We start from the raw sequence: 25,064 nt of genomic DNA, 5'->3' as shown, positions 1-25,064 counted from the left end.
CGCACCATGGCTGGAAGGAAATAGTGCGGGAGCCGCAAAAGTTGCTCCGTCGATCCAAACCGTGCAAGCTGCACGGGAGACTTTTGCACGACTTGCCGCCTAATCTTGGCTAAGGATTCCTAGCGGGATCTTGGTACGTGTCACGCAAGGGCGTCTGCTGAGAGGAATCAGTGTTTTTCTTTATTTGCTTCGTTGGCTTACTTGTTAATATTGTTCAACAAATAACTGTTGTCAGTTTTATTGTATATGTATATTTGATTGAGGAACTATTGGTTGTGGTTGCTTGCGTTTTATATCTTGCTTGCTTGCTTGCTAGACTTCTGTTACCTGTTCTATCTATTGCATGCTAGTTTGTCAGGTCAACCGATTCATATGCGCGCCAACATGCGCCTTTAGTGTTGCACGAAGAATGTCAAAACATAACGGTTTAACTCTTATTACGCACGAATAGTAAACTCTGTCACTGTACGGTTTCAAATGGGTGTTTGGGTGTGTGTATGTGTGTTTGTATGTTTTGAACGCACAAAAGTGCTGTTCGATATTTACGCTATTGTGGTTAGTTAACAAAAAAACAAAAAAAAAAAATTGCTGGCACGCCTCGTTCTCGAATCAATATCAAAAAGGTGATGCTGGCAATATAAACTTTAATAAGCAGCAATTATGATCGCGATCTCATCCCCAGTTGGAGGACAGTTATGTGTAACATGGTAGCGTGTGTTTATCGTTAGAAACAGTGTAACATCTAATAATGCATTAGAATGCTTTTAAGGTGTTTGGAAAACATTTCAAACGAAATCGTTCACAGTGTTGCTGGTGGTACAAATAAAGCACAACGAAAATCACTCTGTAAAGAAGGATGATGATAATAAATAAATATAAAACAAAGAATAAAAAACACAGCAATACATAAATTATGCATATAATTCGGTGTGATGCAGTTCAGTCTTATAACCATGCCAATTTCGATGCGAATTGGCTCATCGCGGGTGTGTAGAGTTTGGATAAGATTTCCCCTTATTTGTTTATTCTAGTACATGCTCCCTACTGAAAAAGAGTAAAGCAAAAAACGAAATCATACAAATGGAACGCAAGAAACACACAAAAAAAATCAAAACACAAAAGTAAAAGTAATTACTACTTTTAATAATATCTGCTTTATTAATACTGTATTGTTTATCTGGTTTTACTTAGCTCTTCTTTGAAGTTACGCCTTGTTTCGATGTGGTCGCGCTCGATTGCTTCTACCGTACTGGTGACACAACGTAAAAGTTAAATTATACCGTAAAATCGTTCGTACAACTTAATAGGAATCAGAAAGAAATCAGGAAGCAACGTTGTTTTACTTAAGCATCACGTTTTTCATCAAAAAAAAAAACACAAAATAAAAAACAGTAGAATAAAATAGACGGAATTTAAATTTCAACGCATTGTATACATCATATAGAAATGTAAAATAATCCTATCGCTCTACCAAGAAAATAAGGCCAATTACTAAATAAATTGCATTCACAATTGCATTCATCGCAGTGATGATGATGACTTACAGACTAACCAAGATCTATCTGTGGTGCTTTTTTATAAATAATACAAAAGTATATGAATAATAAATCGTCAAAAATCTGCTGCAATCATAACAAAACAAAATAACTGAGAGTATCGCTATGTAAAAACTATGCGCGATCGCGATTCATTGATCGATGTGTTTGTCTGTCTGTTTGTGTGTGTATGTATGTGTGTGTGTGTGTGTATGATTGCTAGTAATACAGTACCAGCTACCGGTTATGGTTGGTTCTATTGATTCTTTGCGTTTAAAACTTACACAAAACTTAAGATTACTCTTCAGGAAGCACGTATTTTCAACTGTTTTGATGTACAACCTCACCTCACTGTGCGGCAGCACACAGCAAATCGTTGCACCGTCCATTTGCTTTGTATTTCTATTATTTGATTTGCTTGTGGAATCATTTGACACGTGGTTAGACAACCTTTTACTATTCTCTCCCAACAGCAAGGGGCGAAGAAATCGCCCCTTTTGCGCGGGTTCTTATCAATCTGTCCACGGTTCGCTTCGGGTTTCGGGGCGCGTTGCCATTATGGATGGAAGGAAGAATATAAACATAACTTAACAGAATTTAAATAGCCAAAACCCCCGCTGTACACATTGAACTAAGATACCTCGTTAGGCTGCAAAATTAAGTACTTTTAACACATTAAATAGGTTGTGCAGTTTCGTGTTTCATGTCAGTATAATCCTCGTTGCTGCATCTCGTCTCACATTTGCCGCTGCTCTACGCTTCGTTGCAAATGACCAGTCTTAGATTCTAGCCGACTATGTAGGCATGTTTGTCTGTTTGTTCAGCTGTATCGCTTTAGATATTGCCACGGAAAACTTCCTTTTGTCTTCCATCCACCGATATTGCTGCATCACTTTCGCGTGCGCATTAAATAAGGTAAGAATTTTTGCTAACACATATTCACTACAGTATTGCTTGAACTAAACACATTCATTCATCCCGGACGCCGAGTCCAATAGACTCCATATTCGATCTTTTCCAACGTTCGTTTCCACAGTAAACGCTCGATTTTGTCGCTTCACTCGGTTGTCCAAAGTTCCGCACAAAACTGAACCCGCCACAAACAAAAATCATACTTCGTGGGAAGTACACTATTGTAGGAATTTTGGGAGCGAATGATCTGCCCGGTACCAAACATAGGGTGAACAAAAATTATGCTAAAAAGGTGACAAACAACAACTAGAGGAAGGATGAAACAGCTAGCCTTTTATCCATTCGGCCAAACCTAGGGAGGGTTCCCACTTCCTAGGCATGGGCTTGCGAGTGGAGTGTGCTAACGAATCTTAAATATTAGTCCTGCCCGTTCTGTTGGTATATTTCTCGCCGGCTGTCCGACAGCTGCTCCGATGAAGGTCGGTTAAGGGCCAACGGTTGGGGAAAATCATCGTCCAGCGATTGTTTCGACCGATCACTCTTGCAATCCTCGTCGACGGACATCGGTAGCGTGTGCGGTGGGTGTCGTTCCGGTGGCAGCAGGTTCAGCATACTCAGCGGCAGTCCCGGAAAACCACCCGGGAAGTCTGGATAGAAACCGCCGGGGAACGGGTTGAACAGAGGGTTCGGGCTAGACAGCAGGTCCGGTTCCGAGGAAGCGGATCGAGGTCCTCCACCACCATTTCCTGGACCACCACCACCACCACCGTTCGGTCCACTGTTACCATCCCGACCCGTTCCACTGCCCGAATGGTGACTGTGGTGGAGGTTGGAGTCTTTGCCTTCCTTCTTCTCCTTGTTGCTATTGCCAACGCCCATCTGCAGCAGCTCGATCGGTGGCCCACTAATGCAGTCTTTCCGCAGCTGCTCGAGCTTTAGGCTTTTGCCGTACTTGCCCCTCACGTACATTAGCAGCGAATTGTACGGTATGCCGAAGATGCGCGACGCTTGACTCGTCGTCATCTTCTTGTTCCACACGTGCTGCAGCGCTTCGGTTAGTTCTGCGTTGGTCCACGATCGGGGTGGTCCTCCGCGTGGTGCCGAATGTTGTCCTTTTGGTCGGTTCACTGAAATTAGACAAGAGAAAAGGAAAGTGGGGTTTTTAGTATTACGATTAGTTTGGCAAGTAAAGTTTCACGTTAGTAGAGACGAATGCCAAAATCGTACGCGCTGCAGGGAAGTGAAAGGCGATAGGAGCGTCTTCTGAACGAGAAGTGATCTGCTGCGCACTGTTCAATTGTGTGCTTCTGTTGTTTAAAATGCAGTGATTTCGAAATCGTGACCAAAGGTGGCAGCTAGTCTGCGTATCATCCACCGTCAGCGATGCCGACATAGCTTGTTTGAAGTGTGCAGCGCTGAGCGATTGAGAGGCGTACACCCCCTGACACATTCGGGGTAGTAATCCATTTGTCCAATTACAGAAACAAGTATCCCGTCCGGTTCGATCAATTAATTATCGTCGAAATCAGCCATCCCCCTGATGGCGTGCGGTACACCTGGTTCGACTGAAGCGTCATCAGCTGGATGTGTCATTTGCTCAGCCGGTGGTGAACCGAACCGAACCGGGAGTAGGACGAAATGGCTCAAAGCAACACGTTTGTGCCGGCGAGGTGATGATCTTCATCCAAATCTGTTTGCCGCATCCACCACAGCACTGATAGAGCGGTGTTTCTGGCAATACCTGCATGAAAGCATGAGGGTCTGCATTTTCGCCGACTCATCATGACCTGTCCACTATTCGGGCGCTGGTTGATCGCTGCTACGGATTTTGCCATCCGCGCGAGCTCCAAAATATCCGTTTAACCGTGTTTAGTTTTCATCAATATAGATTCGTGCGGTAGGCTTTGTGTGGTTGTTCAACATTTCACGAACCGGCGGGCATCATTTGAAACTGCCGTCGCTGCGACCGTAGTGCAGTATGATGATTGGAATGATTGCAGCAGGGCGGGATAACGCGTCTTGTTAGCGTTTTGGTTCCTCGCAACAAACGCAAATTGAACATTTGCCTACTAATCTAGCCCTCGATGGGTATATGTGTGAAAGGTGAAATGTATTATTATTTTATTGCTACAGTCAGCGTGATCGTGCAACTTAAAAAAAAGCAGGTTAGCCCGCTTTTCACATCAACCTGGGATGGTATTTGCTATGGTTTTTTTTTTTTTTTTTTTGGGAGATGGAGGAAGAATTGGATCTCTTCTTGCTATTTTGCTCGCAATGCCTTCACCCGTAGCCCGTGCGCGTATGTATAGAAATTGATCTACGTGATATTTATTATACAAACAAGCCACACATTGATAGACTTGATCTCCATTCTTCCCGCCGTGGTGGGAATGATCTTTATCGGGTTACAGATTCTTTACACTGTTTAATTGAATTGAATTGAAAGTTAAAAATGGACAAGTAAACTGGGCTCATACGAAACACTGGTATTTCGTGCGTGGTTCAAACACTCAGTACGAAAAACAGATATTATTGTGTTGGTCAGTCAGCAGTTGGTGGTCAGCAAGCTAACGAGATATGTTCATTTCGACGCAATTGCATGAGCCGAGCCGAACTAGCGAATTGTATACTGACAGGCTTCGAAACAGCAAAGTCGTGACCGCACTCTCTACAGCTATCACACCAGATCAGTCTCATCATGCGGTGCGACTGCATACGATCGAAGACTCGGTACCGGATATGAATCTTGAACCGGTGACTTTCAAAAGCGCACCTTTAATTCAATTCTGTGCTGAGGTGAGAAAACTCACGTCTCTCTGTCTCTCTCTCCATCATCAAACTGTCGGCATCTTTTAGATTGGCTAGCCTCTGGAGATGTTGCTATGAAATCATCTGCAATATGGTTCCACGGGGGGAAACCTTTTTCAAGTGGCGTACATTAATATTACCACATATCCTCTCCACATAGAGCTTCAGTTGGACACATGACGGAAGAGGTACGTGTGTGGATCGTATTTTGGAAATTGTATTACTCCACCAAAGCTCGATCAAAATGCACTCGAGGCTCACTCACCACAATTAAACCCAAAGAGAAGCAAAAGCTCAATACGTTGAGCCGTTGAGCATCAAAAACATTGTTTACAAACTGTTTTTATTGGCAAAGTAAAGGCACAATCATTGGTACCGCAAAGCAAGTGTTTTTGTGCAGCCACGGGGAATAAAAACTTTTGGAAAAACTCCGCCAACGTGACCGTGCTGATGTGCTGGCTTTTTTTGTGACCGCTGGTAATCCATACATGACTGTATCCTGCACTCCATAAAACCGCACCGAAGCTCTCGGCAACAAGTACGATCGCATGATAGAGGGGCTTTTTTTTATCGCACTCGAGACACTTCCGCTTCAGTCTGGCAGGAAAAAGCCAAGTGATTACTTCTTCTGAGTTCTTCTTTTGTGCTTCAGCAACCGTGTGAACCGCAGGATCAATTGAAAGTCCTTCATTTTCAATTTGTATTTGCCGTTCAAGCTGGCACGATGATGATTTCGGTGTGCGATAAAATCCTTTCGCTTCAGTGCGACCTTTTTCTTCCTGTGTTGCACTAGTTGTAATGCACTTGACTGTTTATCCATTACCAGTGACCATCCAGGTGGCTAGTAAGAGGTTGTGTTGAGCTATCATTCGATTAATGCTGGAGGGGCGGTCTCTGACGATTAATAACGATCATTTATTTCGAGTGAGTCTTAAAGGACTATTTGACGACCTAACGTCCTAAAGGTTATTCGGCTTTCAATTTGGCGTACGTTGGAATTGATTACAAAATGGCAGAGAGGGAAGGTCAACACTTATTTTATGAGTCAAATTCATAACAACAAAATCGTTAATTTTGAGCTGAATTGTAATGGTTACTCAACATACTAGTTCTATTTAATGAAAGAATATGTCGCTTAATATCGTTACTCGAATTATTGTATTCCTTAGAGCTACGGCCGAATTATACAGTTAGCGCGCAAAATTGCTTTAATTCAGCCGATAATCATCATGGCGCATTGATGTCGAATTTAGCCGTTTACCGAGCATCAATAGACCGCGGACCTCACAAGCCCCCGATCACGGGTCTTCATTTCAGAGGCGCCCACACTCGTACCGTGCTTTCGGTATCGATGTGCTTGAAGTTGATTCGGTGGAGATGTCTAAATATGCAATTAATCGAATTGATTGAAGGAAGAGAGAAATTGATTGAATTAAAAAAAAAGAAAATAAAAGAAACTTACACGGTCGGGAGGAAGTAGAGCAAACGGACGGCAGGAGGCAGCCAAGAAAAGGAAAGAATCAACGAAACGCAAGCAACACGAAACCAGTCAATCCGACCAGCAAAACGGCCCCAAATCCCGTCCAAAAAGAGCGCTCTGAAGCGGAGAGTGTTCAAATGGAACACGGCAAAAACGGTAGTCGCACAGTGTCTTGAGAAACAGTAGGTGAGAATAAAGGCAAAAGAGTTCTTTTAGCTGGACAATGGCCAGGAAGGTAAGGTGTATTATTATCTTCTCTGTGGTCCATTGCTCTTTCTCGTTCTGGACTCCTCTGCATCTCCGGGTCTTCCGGATGGGAGAAGCGGAAGGGAGAGAAAGATTATGCGACGGGGGGAGGGGGGGGGGGGGCGGGTGTACAGGCGCCAACTCTATGGTGTGTGGTATTGTAGGCCGCTTAAATTCTGGCGCTAGTTGCAGCAGCAAGTCCTAAGCCTCGATCGTACTGGGCTGTTGTGTCGGGGAGTTGCTTGCTTATGGGAAAGTTGTACGTTGAATGGTAGCTTAAGTGAGTCTCCGACAATTGATTGGCGTATCAACGAATGCTAAGCCTGCGCGGAAAGAATATGAGTACTGTTAGATTCATCCTGTGGTTTTTGGGGTTTTCGAGCTAAAGCTCCCGGAACCACGACCGGTAAACGTTTCCGGATCGGTTAAGAAGCGCAGCCACATCGCACCATCGCCACTACCATATGACGTTTCAACGCATATGATCGAATCGATCAGCAAGACGAATTAGCGAATAATGTGAATTAGCTACGCATTCCTCGTAACAGCTAATTGGCACATGATGGAAAGCTCTTAGCTAGCGTGTATTCCATTTAACCGTGCGTTTGACATCGAATAGCTGAGCACCAGTCTTCCCAACGATTGCCAGAACAAGACTCGAGGGTTTTAGGAGCAAAACTACTACTACACTTGTCTTTGCGTCTTGAATCTGCACCTTCAAGTCTCCCGTTCGCGCGATTGTGGCATATTGGGTCAACATGTACAGTAGACGGCCCCGGATGCAAACCCTCCTATCGATCGGTCAAACGTGTTTCATTCAATAGAGTCATTATGCTCTACCGCTCCTTTTTTTACCTTGCTGGATACAATCATTCAATTACTCAATTTTCTTCCGAAAAGATCACCGCGATCGTACTCCATTCGCAGGGTCCTCCAAGTCCTCCAAGTCCAACCTAAGACACAGGACAGCGACTTGGCCAGGAGATGCCTGTATTTAGCGCCCCGAAGGCATAAGGGGGCGTTCTTGCTCAAATACAATCAGTTTTGACCCATAGTGAAGACAGATTGAAAAGGGCACAATCGTTTGAACAATTTTCAAATTAAGGATAGTTCAGTCCGTTAACATATCGGGCCCGCGTGTAATGATAGTCATTTCGTACACATTTATTCTGCATATGCGCTGCACTTTATGGCTTTGTGGCTCTGCTGTCGTTCGCCCGGTTCCGCTCGTCTGCTTCTCAGATTACCCAAAACACCTCAATTACCTTCCACCCACCCGAGGAGGATTGTCAGCAGCCAAACTAAGCGTGTGTGTGTGTGGAGTTGGGAATTTAAAAAAAAATCCCCAAACGGTGTGTCTTCGAACAATTGGTACAGCAACGCCATCGGCATACGGGACTGATTGATGATTTATCTTGATCGTTTGCGATGGCGGTTATCTATGGGTTTGTTTTTGCTTCAATTTTTACCGATCCCTTTCACCCAGCGTTGTTTCTTCACCGTCGTGCAGACGCGTACCGGCGCTAGTAATGCGCAGAGTAAGCAAAGGTATGGCACTTTTATTTATTTGCTTACAGCAAATTGCAGCGAATTGTGCAAGTGAGCCGACGAAGCAACGCCTGGCTGTGTGGCTGTGTGGCTGTGTGTGTGCATTTTGTACCCTTTTAGCGTAAAAGCACGGAGCAGGCAGGCCGAACCGGTGGAAAAGCGGCTCGATGAAAAAGGTCGATTGTCGATAGGACGGCAGCTCGGCTGCGTAGTGGCATGCAGCCAAAAGAAGTCCCCGATATCGATCCACATCCTGGCCCTCGACTGATGGGTGGCCCTCGTTTTGTGGGTGAGAACGAGAGGTTGCCGTTGATGTTTTGGCAAGACATGGCATGTGCGATGGAAAAGATCCTCTCGGAGAGAAGGTTCCCAACAAGATGCGAAAGCAAAATATGGTAAATAGAAACAATGCAACCCAGGGAGGTTTCTGGCGGCATTTACGATTTTTTTTTCTTTTACAGGGCTGTGTAGCATCTATTCTTTCGTCAGAATTTGCATATAAAGCTTATCCTAGATGCAGATCAATTGCACAGCTGGAATCATGATGATTAAAGGCGCCACTTTCTAGGGTAAACCCTGCCTGGGTTGGCGTAAAGTGTTGAAACATATTTATGAATTAAAGTGAATGAATACGCATGAGTTAACTTTAAATAGTTTGAGTCAACTTTAAGCAGTTAAATAATAGATTTTTAATTCGAGATCGTTTTATGACTTTGGATAGTTGAATAACTCTACGCAGCCTTTCGAACGAATATTAAAAAAAAAAAATACATGCAAATGTATGGAAAGATTTCGTTTTCTTGCACTAGAGCATGAAAAACCGAGAAACACATCGAGACATACGAGAGACAACCCGTGCAAAAAAATGTTGCATCCTTTCCTTGTATCCTTTCAGTCCGGACATACGATACGGAAGGTTTTAAGCAACACGTGAAAGTTTTCCGCACAAAACGCTCCACCAAACCACCAGTATGGAGTAAAAGAGCCAACGGCAGTTTCGCTCAGAAGGTCCTATCCTATCCGTAGCGGTAGCTTCCTGTTCCACATTGTCAGCCCCAGAAACTAGATGTATGTAAAAGGAGAACAAAATGATATAATGTCTTTGATCACATGCAAACGTGTATGAAATCGGTTCAAAAGTTACGCCCCTATTACTTCTGGTGGACTTGTCTCGAGGGTATAACAGTGAACTTTTACCATCAGAAATGTACTAGATTTTGTTTATGGCCAAGTAAAGTTCAAACGACGAGGACCTTCATGTGACGATTTGTTTTCGTTTTCGTCACTTTTTGCTCTCACATTTAGCTGATGCGGAAGTTGCAATTAAGAGCACAGTAAGAAGTGAAGGTGGTAGCAAAGGTTTGCGATGATGCTCCCCATACATAAGGATGGTCGACAAGTAGTTAGTTGACTGCACGGTGTATGTAAAGTTTTTATAACTGTTCTAAGAGGAAAAGCAAAACCGCACCATGATTCTAAAACAAAAATCACGAAGAATGATGTTGCTCCCTGGATCGAGACTTTGACCTATCTTGGCCGTAATCACACCCCAGCATAGTTGGCGTAGCTGTGCCCACCACGAATCAAGCGACGATCACGATTCCGGGATGCGAGTAAACCAGTTTACGCTGACCAACCAGGCTCGCACACAAGCCATTGTGACTAGGGCACTTTCCAAAAATAACACGACATCGAAGCCACTCCAAGCTTGTGGACGGGGGCTTGCCCTTGCTAGCGATCGCTTTATTTCGCGCCAAAAACAATCGGAATCGGGAGCTTTGATCTTCTAGTACCGCACCCAGGGTGATGAAAACCGCCGGCAAGGGATCGATCAGGGCGGCTAAACTCCAAACGCAAAACGCAAAACGCCGTTGTGGGCCAAATTGTTTCAAGAATGTGCGACCAATAACGACGACGACGACGACGCTACGCACACTGTAGGCGGCAGTGATGTACTTCTAATCACGGGATATGGATGATCTATGCGGTAGGAATCTTGTCGAAAGTTTTAACCCGTCTGTTCGGCTTGCCTGAGCCCCTCCTGTTCCTAGCGAGCATGGTCTGAGTGTGGTCCTGTGCCGTACAACCGTTCGCCTCTTCTCTCTCTCTCTCTCTCTCTCTCTCTCTCTCTCTCTCTCTCTCTCTTACACGCATGTATGTTCTCGGTGCGCTTTCGTCAAATTGATGCGGCGAGGATTATCGCGCTGAAAAAAGATTACCGCCTGATGGTCCGCAGGTCGGTAGGTTTCCGTTTGGAAGTATGATGATTAATAATTTCCCACATTGTCATGTCGTTTCATTTGAATCATTTATCTCTTTCTACTGTCGTGCGCTTTCCTCTCCTTTTTACCATGCGATAGGCATTTGATACACATTCTATCATCATCATCATCATGGACTTCATCGAGCCCGTCTTCGCCACCATCAGAGGGGCTGGGTTCCGTTCGGCACCGAACGCCCCAAGAAGAGGCACACAGTTTACGCGATCACACAATCGACCATTTATCCAGTTTGTATACTCCCAGAACTCCTTTGAAGCATCTCTTCCACAGCCAGCTCTTGCAGCATCGATACATCCATCTCCGTGTAGCAAGGTTAATTCACCATACGTGTGTAAAGTTCTCCACTTCCACAGTATCATCACCCGTATATACGCTGCAGTGAAGTGTTGTGCGCGGTTGTTTGTTTTTTGTGATTCGCTTCACTTCGTTTCTGCCAGTCAAAATATATATTGTGAAAGTTTCTGGTGCATGCTATCAGACCCGGGACTCGATATGATAAACCCACAGCCAGCTACATTTATGATCATAACTCTCCTAACCTAATCAGCAGCACAGTGTGTAACCGGCAGGCAGCCGGTGGACTGCTTCATCCTTCACGTGGAACAGTGGAACACGATAACGATTTCAAGCTTACCGCGGTTATTGAGCGTCCCGTGTGAAGACACCGAAGAAGAGGTAGCTACTTAGTAAGTGATGAATTCGGGAGGGGAACAGTATTAATGACATGTTTATGAGGGACGTGTTTAAACGTCACCAGGAGCGTGTTGAAAAATGTCGTCAAAATCGTTCTACCGTCGAGTGACTTCCACTTCAATCTAATCCATCCATTTCGGCATCGTGCAGTAAAAGGAGGAGTGCCAAGGAAGGATATATGTCATGATCGAATAGCGATAACTCGATATGAATAATTTTATCGTTCGCCGCATTGGGAGGTTGGGTAAAAATTAGTTAGGACGGACGGAGAGAGATTTTCAGATTTTTAATGCCACGTTTTTGTGGAGGTAACTTTTGGGCGTAAAAGTCTAGCTTGGAATATGGTTGACGTTAATTTGACAAAACGAGCCATTGGCTCGGATGATGCATGTGCGGTCGAAGTATATGTTGTACTTGTACCGGTTAAAAATAAGTGTAAAAGTGATGTGTCACAGCTGATGCAAAGTTGATTTGATACGTTGAGTGAGTTGGAGACAACTCATCTCAATTACATTTTAAATCAAATCATGCAGACTCAACACTGAATTCTGCTGTTGTATGATGTGTTGTATCCCCGGTAAAAACTATAGTGCGTGTAGAAATGAAAACAGTTTGAAACAAACTGTTTTTTTTAAACAATTTTTTTGCCACGATCATGAAATGCGACAACAATAGTTCACGTTTGATCCCACACACCCGTCACACACAACCAAGCTTTAATAAATTATGTTTTTATTCTTTGCTCGTATGATTTATTGCCAGACACGTTGATGGCGCTGCACATCGCTACCCATACTGGTCTACTCCTCTTCCAGCTTGTGTTACGGGTTTGTGGGGGACAAGAGAAGATACGTTCAATGTAAGGAGTAGCAAAATTCTGAAAAGATTTTAAATGATTGTTTTCTTTTAAAAAAAACGAAAGGTATGGCCTTAAACTTAAGATTTAGAAGCTTGTAAATGTAAATTCGCATTTACAGCAAAGTTGGACTGATGTGTAGACATCACTTGTGCGTGACAAAAAGTAAAGACGTATCCAAAGCACACAAACAGCTCAACACCGCGTCATAGATCGTCAGTATCGCACTCACCCCTTCTTCTGTAGTGGTTAATCCGATTGCTATAACTGCAGCTGAAACAAGCGATTAACGACCGATGGAAATTGTATCTCTGAACCGAAACCAACCAAAGTCAAATGGAACGAATCGCATCGCACATTGGTGATGGCAGTGGTCACAAAACTCACACACACGCACACACAACCTTCGCAAGAAGCAAACGACAGAGTGACAGAGTTGTTCGATTGCGCAGCTGGAGAAGCTAATCTAACCACCACACATTTAGAAAAACGGAGTTCTAGCCTTCTGAATCCACGACTTTGAAGCTCGAAAGCGTGAATTCATTTTCTTTTTCAGACCCTTGAACGTGTGGGGGATGTAGCAACGCTTGCAAGTATGTGGTAAGTGTTAGTGATTGGTTTGCGGTTTCGGCAGTTTTCTAAGTGCGGTTTCAGCTGTTCCTAAATGCTGTTTTTGTTTTTTTTTGTTTTTCAACTTAACTCGAAGGAGAAATCGGCGAACAGTTGATTTGGGTTTAACATGGAAAGTTGGGTTGTTCTATAATTTAATTACACCTGTTAGTTTGCGTAGGATATTGCCACGCAGGAAAAGGAAAACATGAAACAAAAGAAGAAAAAAAAACATCATAAAAGCAACGAACTTTGAAGGATCTTACTCTGGAAGTTGATCGTCGTTCAACTCAGCATAGCTTTACTATGTAGAAACGTTATCAAGCTTTAAATGTATGAGATTAAGGTTCGTTAAGATGATTAAGATCGTAGAAAGCCTATCAAATATATTTGCCAGCTCGTCAAGAGTCTTCCAAGAAAAGTAATCTCTAACTAAGGCTGGTGTCATTGCTCGGTGGCATGCCACTAGTTGCAAGGGAAATGTATGGTATTTGACAGTTGAGGTTGCTGGATTTGACGTCAAACCTCAAATCCTATACATTTCCCTTGCAACTAGTGGCAAGCCACCGAGCAATGACACCAGCCTAATATTATAACTGAAAAAAAAACTGTTACTTTGTGAGTTTTTTTTTTCGTTAATTAAGTCCAAATAACATCTCAGATATATGTAAAACTACATTGAAACTCCAGCATTCGCAATCTCGCAACAAATACTAATGAGAGCTATCGCTGAATTACTATAAAATCTATAAATACGTAAAGTCCGTTACATGAAGTCTAAACTCTTGTATCTGGATGGAAAAAACTGACATAAGTGTTTAGCTCACCAGCATTTTTCTTGGCACGGAACTGACATCTCTCTAGACGGTCTTTTTTTGGACTATCTTCAATGGAAAATAGTGGTGAAACAGCTCAATTGAACTGGCGAATGTTACTATAAATACGCCAGAAATTATCATTATTTTCGATCAACTCGTTATAACCGGATTATGAACTAATAGCAAACAAAAGAAGGAGTTTTAACAAGTATTCATATTTTAAGATGGTTCAAAATCAATTTTCTAGTATGATTGTAAAAAAATTTATTACTTTTTCGTTTTGAATTTTACTGTACAATACATTAAAAATAAATGCAAACCGATGAAAACATTGCATATTTCATTATCACTATCGACACCGCAAAATAGTTGATAATTTGATTTTATGTTTTCTAAACGCAGCATTCATAAAACGATTTGATTTGATTTGAAGCGTGCGGTGATGCCGCTAAAATCTACATGTCTTTGTAAAATCGTTTCTATTTCAAATAAATAATACGTCTGATTTGATTTCCATCACTACAAAAGCATAAAAACAAGCGAAACAAACCAACAAATCAAAAGAAAACTAACCCACAGGGAGATGTTAATATATAAAACAAAATCATACCATTTGACACGGAAATTGATCAGCTCATTTCGTTGGCTGTTGCACGATGCCGGCCACCGGCATCGCGTTGGCCGGAGCAACGAATTTAAATAATGAATTTTATGGAACAGCAAGAAAAGAGAAAACACAAAAACTATACCATCGACAAAATATATGAAACCGTGCGCGAACCCAACATGAAACATTAGACGGTTTAATGTTTTCGTTTAGAGTTTTTTTGTTGTTGCTTTTTTTCTGTTTTTTTTTTGTTGTTGTTGCTATTTACCCTTCTTGCAGCGACTCCCGATGCCGGCCCGATTTTTATTGTATTGTGGGCAATTGAAGTTCCCCACATCAAAAATTCGTCATCGTGTAGCGTAAGGTAGGTCGGTCGTTTAAGTTGGCAGGTGCATGAAAAGCGCAATGCGCCGACATTTAGTTTTCCAAAATTGCTGCTTAGATTTTAAAACAGACCGGTCCTCGATCGATTTCTTAAATGGTGGTGCTCGTCCTGAACGTCAAAGCAAAGTTTGCCACTTCAGAGCACGAATAGCGTCTAGTTTGAATGACATTTTTAGGATTCCGGTACCGGTGGAGCAGCGTATTTGCATGGGCAGCTCGGCTAATAGGTAATTATATTGAATATTTAACGCTGAACAATTGCTGAACACGTATTGCTGAACAATTTCGAACGAAACGCAAACGATAATTCAAGGTTGGGTGGAAGCATATAAGTCACTGTTATTGATGCTATAATTACAGCATTTAACTCACCCCCTGTTGTTGGTAGAGACGTTACGTGGGATTGAATTTATCCATCAGGAACAGGTGATATATTGTTCGATTTCTCCGGCCACCTACTAAACCATCGACATGCGTTTGTGCGGCAAACACCACAGGGCTCGAAACGTTCGAAGTAGAAAGCTAAACTAATGCAACCAAATAGCCATTAAGGCGAATCAAACAAAGCACACATTTGGAGTAGTTTTAATTTCCAAACATATACCGAGCAAAAAAGCACATGTATCAATTCATTAGCTATCATTCACTTTCCATGTGTCGCGTACACAGGAGTGAAAACAAGCTGCTTCTACGATTGGATTGGCAGCGAATGAATTTAACATACCCTGAGACTGTTAACCATACACAAATGCAATCAACGTGCGAAAAATAGCGTTACTAAATTACGAAGAAAAGTAAAATCTACCAAAAAACGGTTTCAAAAACTTTTTCTGCCAGCTCGTTTCCACCTGCTCCCGTCCCGAACTGCAGCTCATGCACGATGTAATGCGGTTTGCGCGTTCCATGTGTTGCTCTGCGTTGCGATTTGCATGTCCATTCGGTTGCTCCACACAAAAACACACACACAACGAACGGGTTGAAGGGGTGAACAAAACACACCCCACCGTTACCACCTTCCGAGTATTGAATCTGGAAGGAAAAATGAAGAATCTGCCAAAACTAAGGGCTCACGAAACGATGTCAGCAACGGCAACGGCGACATTGTTTAATCGAAATTTTAAAAATAACAAATCAACATTGGCTTCATGGGGTGGGTAAAACAAAACAAAGCAAAAAAACAAAAAAGCTTGCTGAACAGCTCAGAGCACCTACGGGTCTTACCGGTTGAGCCATCTTTCAAATTTGCTACCGAACGGCTCCCGAAACGTGGAACTGTGGGTGATGCACGGCCTCGCGCGCAAAAAAAACCTCCATCACCACACAGCACGATAACACGCTGAACGGGTTTTTGGATGGTTTGCGGAAAATCGATTCCAGTTGTTTGAATGCGGAAAATGGAAACTTATAAAATTGGGCACAGCAAATAAAATATACTGAATCTACACACAAACACACATACACCTACCATGCTTCCTCGCAAATATGTCCTCCTGACGCGCTAGCGAAAGAAAGCTACAAACAGGAGTCGCATCAAAAGACGCTTAACAAAACCGATGCGATTCGGTGCGGGTTGGGTGCATGCACCCGAACATTCACATAAAAGGCGCACCAGAAAGTGCAAAACTCCCCCGCCCCGGCTGCACTCACTTATTCTATCCGCTCGGCGTCAAAGGACACGAGGCAACGATGCTGAAGATTATCCTTTCGTCTAGAGCAAAATGTTTGAATGCCTTGAAATAATTGTTTTGCCACCACCGAGCGGTGCGGAGCCAAGAAAATAAAACTGCACAAACAAAAACCTTTCGCAAATCTTTCGCACAGATTCGCACAAATGACAGTCAGCGCTACGCTACGTACGAAGCGCAGGAAGAACGAATCTTTCCTGCTACGTACGTACGTCTACCACATCTATCATCGAGCAGCACCAAAAACGGTACCCCCCCCCCCCCCCCCCCCCCCTACACGGCTGACAGCGATGGTACGATGTGTTATTGCGCGAAGTAGTAGAATGTGAAAACTCCACCGGGTCGTCGAAATCTCGACACCGGGCATGCATTGACTCATTTGTGTGTGATTTTGTTTTCACTTCTGGGAACGGGTGTACGGGTTTTGAGCATGAAAAGCGAATGAAAAGTGATATATGCAACGGGCTTATCATCTGTGGCTGTTTACGGAAGATCGGCCGGCGGTAGGTAAGTTGTAAGAAAAGCGAGCATCAGCATTACATTTCTTTTGCAGGAAGAAGTTTTTCCTTGAAGTTAATCACATAAACAAAACCCATGTGTGGTAGGGGTCTTAAGACTGACTTTCGCGATTTTTTCATTCGTAGGTTTTGCGTCCTATCGATACATTCAATCGCTAGTCGTCTGTTAATCATGTGTTATATGCTTGGAGAAAGAAAAAATGTTAGGATTATTAGTAACTCGAGTCCAGGATAAATTCTTCCGAGAGGCAAATGTAGTCTCTAAGACTTAAAGCCTCTATCCGCTGCCACGACGATAAGGTAGCTAGGGGATCCTGGACTCTGGACATACGCGAAAGCGTCGCAGAGAGGAGACCATGGAACGCTGGCAAAAACAGTGGACAGCTGGAGCGGAACAGCAGGGATCGCCGGGGATGAAGACGAGGAGACTTATCCCGGACATTATGTCCTGGGTAAATCGTAAGCACGGAGAAATTGATTTGTATCTCTTTCAACTCTTTACAGGGCATGGGTTTCTTCGGAGCTACCTCGTCGAGAAAGGCATCCTCGACGGCTCGCCAAACTGCCCGGTGTGTGAACACGACGTGGAATATTTCGACCACGTAATGTTCCACTGCCCATGGTTTGCTCGGACCCAACAAGAGATGCAGCAGCAGAGCCACTCCCGCTTGACGATGGACAATCTGGCGGCGGAAATGTGTGCCAACCGCGACACATGGGAAGCAGTACGGACTGCCGCTCGGACCATCTTCAGAAACCTCAAACTGAGGAGGAATGAGGAAAGTCCACCAACGGCAAGACGGAGGCAACAACAACGACGGCGGAACACGGAACGAACAAGGCAGCAACAGCTGCCGTAGTAACCGCCCACAAAGGACGACAACGTAAGCAGCAGCAGCAGCGACAAGTAACCAGAGCAGCAGTAGTAGCTTAGACCCAAACAGGAGTAACGGCTACGGACGGGCGAATCTGAGCAACAGCAGCGGAAAGGAAGGCACGAACCACAAGCAGCAGCTGAGACAACTAGGACGAATGACGAAGCAGGCGCGCGTCAACTGGATGAGTGCATCGCACAAACGATCCTGCATGGAGTACTACGCACATCAGCGCATCGGCAGGTTTCGGATCAAGTCGAGAAGTGGTTTAGTTGGGTCGCATCGGCTGCCGGGTCCGCTTAACGGGCCCAACGTCACGATGAATCCCACATACCCCATCTTGAGGGTTGGTCTGTAGCCGCAGACCACCTACCGAGATGGGGACCTTTTGAAGGTTCCCTCCCCGTTACCAAAAAAAAAAGACTTAAAGCCTCTATAAATAAATTAATAAAAATAAGTTCTTCCTATTGCCCCGACGCATGTTTGAGAAGAACGGAAGGATGTTTAAATCATTTGTACTCTGACATAACTTTAATTTAAAATGAAAAAAAGTAAAAAAGTAAAGTAAAGTCCACTGATTCACATCTGTAAGATGACCAACATGATGTTGCTGAGGAAAACTGGGTCTCATTATAATCTTTACATAAAAAAATCAAGAACCAAATATTTGAACTGATTCACTGCAGTACTAAAACACCATTCCTACTTGCTTATGGCTCTAGGGACTACCCTACGAAGCAGGAAAATCTAATGTATCTTAAATAAGTCCCGTAAAATCGTCAATATATGCATTTGATGTGTATAATCTTTTGTGAATAATAGAAGAATTTGATAAAGAAAATTGAGACATTATCGTTGTAAAACTTGGTTTGCATAGATCAGAGAAACCAACTCATAAAACTCGTCTTCCATGTCCAATGTCTGTGACGAAATCGTTGCTGGTGATAATTACGTGAAATATCGTTTTGAAAGTTATCGCGTCGTCGATCAAAAAGCTCTCCTAAAATCGTTTTCTAATAACAAGAACTAATTGAAGTACTGGTCTGGATTAAGTCGTCAACAATCTGTTGCTGGTTCTCATGACCAGTTGCAGTATTATCCAATACATGCATGTTGGCAAATACATTTTTAATTGCTTAGCTAATGGCTATCCGCACAAAAAACTAACATAATTTACTACGGAAACACTGGAATGCTCATTCATTTTCATTCATCTCACATACCACATTTTGCAACCCCAAAACCAATGTGTGAAACTTCACACATGTCCCCGATCGAAGCGTGTGAACACGTTACTTGCCAAGTGTATTTGATTAGAGTAAAAAAAAAACTTCCTCCCTCGGGGGGTTTCCAAGCGATGGAAGTACAATAAAATTTAGCTTTGAAAAGCAGGAAGGATACGTTTTCGAAAGGCACCCGATGTTAATTGTTCACATGTGGCGAGACACATCGTACATCTCAATAATTTCGATCAGATGTTGTGTTCGGTCAGGCGTATCAAGAGATCACCAGTACACACACACATCCCTCACCACACCTGTCGATCGAACAAGGTATCAGGGGGGAAAAAGAACTGTGAAAATTGCATTAACCTAACTGTGCTACAAACACAACACGTGCTTCGTGAAACACGTCGACGTTAGCTAAGCATGGTGTCGTTTGTGTCATGTGGCTGCCAGTTGACGGTTAAGAAATGCATCTAAGCGTAACCGTCGTACTACGAGAAAACGTCATTTGAAAAAGCTTTACTTTCTCGCTTCATTTGGCATTCTGAAAGGAGAGGTTTTACCTTCGTTTCTACACTAAACCAATATGAATGTTAACGCTGTTTTTTTTTCTCTCTCTCTCAAATGGATGAATTATATTAGTTTGTCATTAAACGCTTTACATCAAACCAGCACAGTTATGGAATACATACACTTACTTTTCTTCTTTAGGAATGGCGGTCCGTCGTGGTGCAAACTTCGTGGGTCCGACATTTCCATCAGGGGGCTGTATATTTTCCCCGGATCCATTCCTGGCGGAAAAAGTCCTAGCGGCGAATCTAGTCCAAACACTGTGAAAGAATGAATAGAGGAGATTGAGAATTGTGATGAGTATACAGAGTGTAAGAAGAAATCTGCGTGTCTTTGGCATAGCGCAGCGAATGCTGCGCTCTCTCACATTGTGGTGCGTCCAGTCCGGACGGACCATTTTAAAACATATATCAACGCTATAATTTTGAAGCGTTCTGTAAGACGCCTGACGCGTGATTACAACCAACAAAATAATACACAAAAATCCCACGATACGCGTGAAATCATAATGAGCAGGAGCATAACAAACGCCCCCTAGATAAACATACTCACCGGGCGGACACACGGGGCCGTAGGTTAGATTCGAATAAATTGTACCCATTCAGGTCATGCAGCGCCCTTACCTTCACTATCTCACATACATTAAACCAAACTCGAAAAAGCTGGCGAAATTGTAGATGAGCTAAGGAAGCCGAGCCCCACCGAGCTCACCTCCAAAAGAAGAATGGACGGAATTAAGGAAGGAATGTCCAATGACCTACGCGCTGTGTGAGACCATGCAGCACAGCTTTTGCATTTCGAGCGTTCACATGCCACGGATGGGACGGACGTTGGATTTCCCAAAGTCGTCCCCGAAGCAGCGCAGTTGCGAACTTTTTCGTCCAAGCAGAAGATCAAACCACTCCAATTCCACTCCAACTAAAACAGACAGCCCAACTGTCGTGTGAACTTTTCTACACACACTCCCAACCGAATGTATGTGTGTTGGTACACTCATGCATACATACATAGTTGGTTAGAAAAACAAAACGGCCCAAAATGAGGGGAAAACAACTAAAACAAAAGGAATAATGACGCGTTCGAGGAGGGCGGCCGAGATAGTTGAGATTTTTCCCGTGCTAATCATGTGCCATTGGTTTGTAGGAGAAGAGGGGCATGGCAGGGGTGGCTAGAAGCACTCCCCCAATTTCAGTCATTCAAAAATCGTCTCACGTCATGTAGAGAACAGCCGAAAAAGAAGGTTAACGGGATCGGTTCCAAAAAACGACACCTTGTGTCTCAGTGCGTTAATTACGCGTGGTCGCCGGCAAGACGCACTGAGCGACATGAAGAACGGACGTATTTTTGGAGGTTTTCCTTTTTTTTGTTTTTTTTTTTGGCTGACGATATTATCATTGACGATGGAGCATTTTTCTCGTTCAACTGACCGGTGGAAAATCACATGAACGTCGACGTCGACAACCCCGACGCCCGTGCTACCGAGCGCACCTGTGAATGAACGAATCATTCGGATCACCTCAACGCACCACACGGACGGATGGACGTCCGCGACCTCGCGAGCGTGTATGATAAAATATGTAATTTTATATGGTCATTGTTGACCGCATGGTTCGCGGACGGTTCTCGTGTCGGGCGCCACCACACTGGGGCGGTTGGTGAATCGAGACCGCAAAATTTCGGTGGAAAACAATAGGGGGAGAAATATCTTAATTTTTATTTTTATTGCCCGCCTATCGGTGAGGCGGGGTGGAACACCGAAAAGGAAAGCCAAACGGGTAGTTGGGGCAGAACATTCGAATGCTTGAGACATTTTCCGTCGAGAGCAGTGCGTGTGATCGCAGATAGAAAGATGTGGTCTTGTGGTTGGTGTTACAGGTGGAGATAGTGTTGTTAGCAACACAGCAATACAAAGGTTAAATGCACGTAAGTCGCGCTCAGCAGGAATTATTAAACCTCATCAACATTGCGGCAAGTTTTTGGACAAGCAATACATTGTATGGATAAGGTTTTGGGCCACTTTCAAGCATCTCCGTGAGAAGAAGGTGTCCATATCTCTGCATCGATTTGCCATCCTCTTACCACCCGAAAGCTGTTACTATTTCGTGCAAGGGGCGTGCATGATGTGGATAGAAACGTTAGTAGGACAGACTTAAAATCGGCATCAGAGAGAGAAAGAGAGAGAGAGAGATTTTGACGTATGAATCTTTTTCGTTAATAGGTTAGGATCTTCCGGTAAGAACAATTCACGAGCTGATTCTTCATATCGTAATACTTGTAACGTATCCCAAAATCACTACAGGTTGGGGTGACTATGCTTCCTACGAAAATGTACTGCCTATATGTTTAAAATATTTCCACAAAATACTTACTGTGGGGCGGTGTGAGCGTGAGTGACGAAACCGACGGCATGTGCGGAAAGGGAAGTGGCGAATGGGTCGGCCGCGGTGGTCCTTCCGAGTGATTGAAGAAAGGTGGAAAGTTGAGGGTGGGACTGTGTAGAAAGTCTTTCGGCCCTCCAGCAGATCCTTTCGGACCATTGTGTGGATGATGATGCGGATGATGACCGTGGTGAAGACTGTTGTTGCTGCTGGTACTATTACTGCCAACGTTATTGTTGTTGTTGCTGTTTCCGAGGTTGGATGAATGCTTGGGAGTTCCTGGTCTGCCGCCACTACCACCAACCCCACTGGGCGGGTGGTGATGCTTGTTATTTGGGTTGCTGTGATGCTGGTTCAGGATACTGCTGTGATTGTTAGCGTCGGCGCTACCGTTATTATTATTGCTGGAGTTACCGCTATTATTCTGTTTGTTGCCGCTGTTAGTGCTGTTATTGTCGGTGCCACCGCCATCACCGGTGGGGGGTCGCAGATGGGGGGAAGAATTGCGTAGATGGTGCTGATGGGCTAGATGATGTGCTAGTGGATGCTGATGTGTGCTGAGCGCCAGATCCATGTGGTCTAAAAAATGTGGCGGTTCCAGCATATCGTCGTGCAGCAGCGAACGTTCATCCTCACGATCTTCCAGCTTCACACGCTTCGATTCGCCGTGATGATGATGATGGTGATGGTGGTGATGCATCAGGCTCAGGGCCGGATGCAGATTGTTGTTTAGCGACGCGAACGAGGGTGGTGGTGAGATCGATCCGAGCGAGCGATTCAACGCCGCACGGTTCAGGTGCCGTATATCCTTCAGCGAAAGAAGCCCCCGACTGCTCATGTGACCACCGACGGTGTCGGACAGTGGTGACGTGTCCTTGCTTCCTCCGTCCGGCAAGCGTGCCGCATCGTCCCGACAAGCGGTCCGGTCATTCGTTTCGGTGCTCGCAGTATTGTTGTCCGAGGCGTCGATCGACGATATTCGATTACGCTGCTCACCGACACCTCCGCTCGCAATACTTCTAATTAGTTCGGAGCTACTGGAAGAGGATTTTTTCATGCACAGATTTTCCGGTCCATCAGCCACCGGTGGAGATTCGGCCGAGGCCGGCGCCGTCTCGGTGTGGAGATCGTCTCCCTGCAGCAGAAGTCCCGTGCTACCCTTCGAGGAAGATGTTTTGCGAGGGCTTAATTTGTGCAACGAACGTGATCGCCTTTCATCGTTGTTCGTCGTCGTTGTCGGTGCTGTGGTTGACGTCGTCGTCGTCGTCGGCGGGGTTGTTGTCAAGCTGTTGGAAGATTGTGTTCGTAAGTCTTCCTTTGCTACCAGTGCCGCCAGTTTTTCATCGACCGATTGGCTTCGGTGCAAGATGCGCTTCAGATCGTCGTCATCATCATCGTCCAATTCCTCTAAATCATCTTCATCGTCCGGACGATCGTCGAGCAGGTCCCGCTCGGTGTCGTCATCGTCCAGGGTCTGTGGGATGGGTGTGGAGGGTTTGCTGCTTAGGTCCTGCGGTGCACAGTCGCCCGAGCGCCTTCGTGGGCGAGCCTGTTTACGGCGAGGCATTGGGGAGGTGCACGGATCAACGGTAGCACTGGGGAGACTGATCGACGGGTCCGCAAACACTTGCGGTGGTAGCAACAGTTTCGGCGCGGTCGTTGGATGATGCCGAAGCTGTCCCGATTGGTGACTCGTTTGAAAGTTTGGCGAGGGTAACGAGGGTGATGTTGGCGATATCAGTGAGCTATCCAGCAAACTAAAGTCTTCGGGAGACTGGGCCGGTGTCGGGGTATTGGCTGCTACCGGGTGGTCTACTAAGCCTCTGACCTGTAGCGATTCGCCGGCCTGTATCAGTACCGAAAGCCGTTCCTGTGGTACACTGATTTCACCACGGTACATAAAATCTACGATCGCTTGCACGACCCATCCGCGGAAGTCCTTCAACACGATCACCGGATGTTTGCAGGGCGTTTCGGAGAAAACACGCTGAAAGAACGGGGAGCAGGCGGACAACACTACCTTATGCGCTCGGATGCTAGTTTCGGCACAGACCAGCGTCACATCGACGAGCGTTTTGGTCTGCAGTAACGTGTCAAACGCACGAAGTATATGGTTTTGGTGATTGTTCCACCGAAGGCTGTAGTGTTCTTGATCAGGCATGATTTCGAATGATTCTTTCATAGTTTAGCTGTGTGTGGCTGTAGTTTTGCTGTTTGTTTGTACCACTTTACTTTCTGCTTCCGCATTCAAATGTTTGCCCTGTAATGCGTGTGGTGTCTTGAAATGCTCAACAAAACGAGTAAAAATATCAAAGAGGTCTTGTTCTTGTAAAAGTGTTGATTCGATCGGTTTTCTTCCAATGTCACTATAGCCAGATAACTCTCGAAGGATGTTAGTTGCGTACGATTCAAATCAAAGTCTTACGGCATTCTAAGATCCATTGTACGGCAGTTGCAATGCATGGTCTGTTATGGGACCGTTTTGTCTGGTTGGAGGATTTTTGGTTCCTTGCGTAGTTCCTTACGATGCACGGTGTGCAGCTGTCCCACCCTGCTGTCTTATCACTGTTTCTCTGATCTCTGCATAAGCATCGGGACTTTTCTATTCATTCCATGGCATGATTCATCTCACTGCTCGTGTTCGTCGTGTCTATTGTACGTTCTGTGGAGGGGGAAAAAAAGATAGAAAAAGAAAAGAATATCATATAATATGATTGCGAGACGAATAATGATACTCAAAAACAGAACAATTTCAACGCAACGCTGCGGCTGTAGCAAACATTTAAGATGTTTGAACAAATTGTGGCTTTTGTTGCAGTTGGCCATGCATGCATATGACGGCTGTTTACTTGACAAAAAATTGCACAACCAAAGGGTAACCAGAAAAAGAAAACGACACGTTTTTTTTTTCCTTTCTCTGGCCGAAAAGTGACATACACCAACGGATGTTTGTTTTGCATTGCATGGCTTTTTGCTTGTCATTCTCAGTAATTCATATTTTCTTCTGCTTGGTGACTGCTACTGGTATTTAAAC

At 44.4% G+C, this 25,064-nt stretch overlaps 1 protein-coding gene across 1 annotated transcript; it reads right to left on the bottom strand.

Annotated features, from left to right (window-relative positions):
- Window positions 1-2,816: 2,816 nt before the first annotated feature.
- LOC126556916 (protein jim lovell) lies at window positions 2,817-24,214 on the bottom strand. The gene is made up of 3 exons (XM_050212475.1): window positions 22,022-24,214; window positions 19,775-19,912; window positions 2,817-3,574 (listed from the first exon to the last, which is right to left on the bottom strand). The coding sequence occupies exons 1-3, from the start codon at window positions 24,210-24,212 to the stop codon at window positions 2,865-2,867; spliced, it is 3,039 nt and encodes a 1,012-aa protein (XP_050068432.1). The 5' UTR covers window positions 24,213-24,214; the 3' UTR covers window positions 2,817-2,864.
- Between the last annotated feature and the right edge of the window lie 850 nt (window positions 24,215-25,064).

This window comes from Anopheles maculipalpis, chromosome 2RL, assembly GCF_943734695.1.
Source record: "Anopheles maculipalpis chromosome 2RL, idAnoMacuDA_375_x, whole genome shotgun sequence".
Taxonomy (NCBI): Eukaryota; Metazoa; Arthropoda; class Insecta; order Diptera; family Culicidae; genus Anopheles; species Anopheles maculipalpis.
The sequence above is the reverse complement of the archived record's forward strand: the minus strand, read 5'-3'. Positions and strand labels throughout refer to the sequence as shown.

What these genes read in the sequence shown, in the direction of transcription:
- LOC126556916 (XM_050212475.1), bottom strand. Translation starts at nt 24,212, where the DNA reads ATGAAAGAATCATTCGAAATCATGCCTGATCAAGAACACTACAGCCTT. An exon ending in CACGCTCACACCGCCCCACA is followed by an intron (nt 19,913 to 22,021) that starts GTAAGTATTTTG and finishes ATTCTTTCACAG; the next exon opens with TGTTTGGACTAGATTCGCCG. An exon ending in CCTAAAGAAGAAAAGTAAGT is followed by an intron (nt 3,575 to 19,774) that starts GTATGTATTCCA and finishes GTCTAATTTCAG; the next exon opens with TGAACCGACCAAAAGGACAA.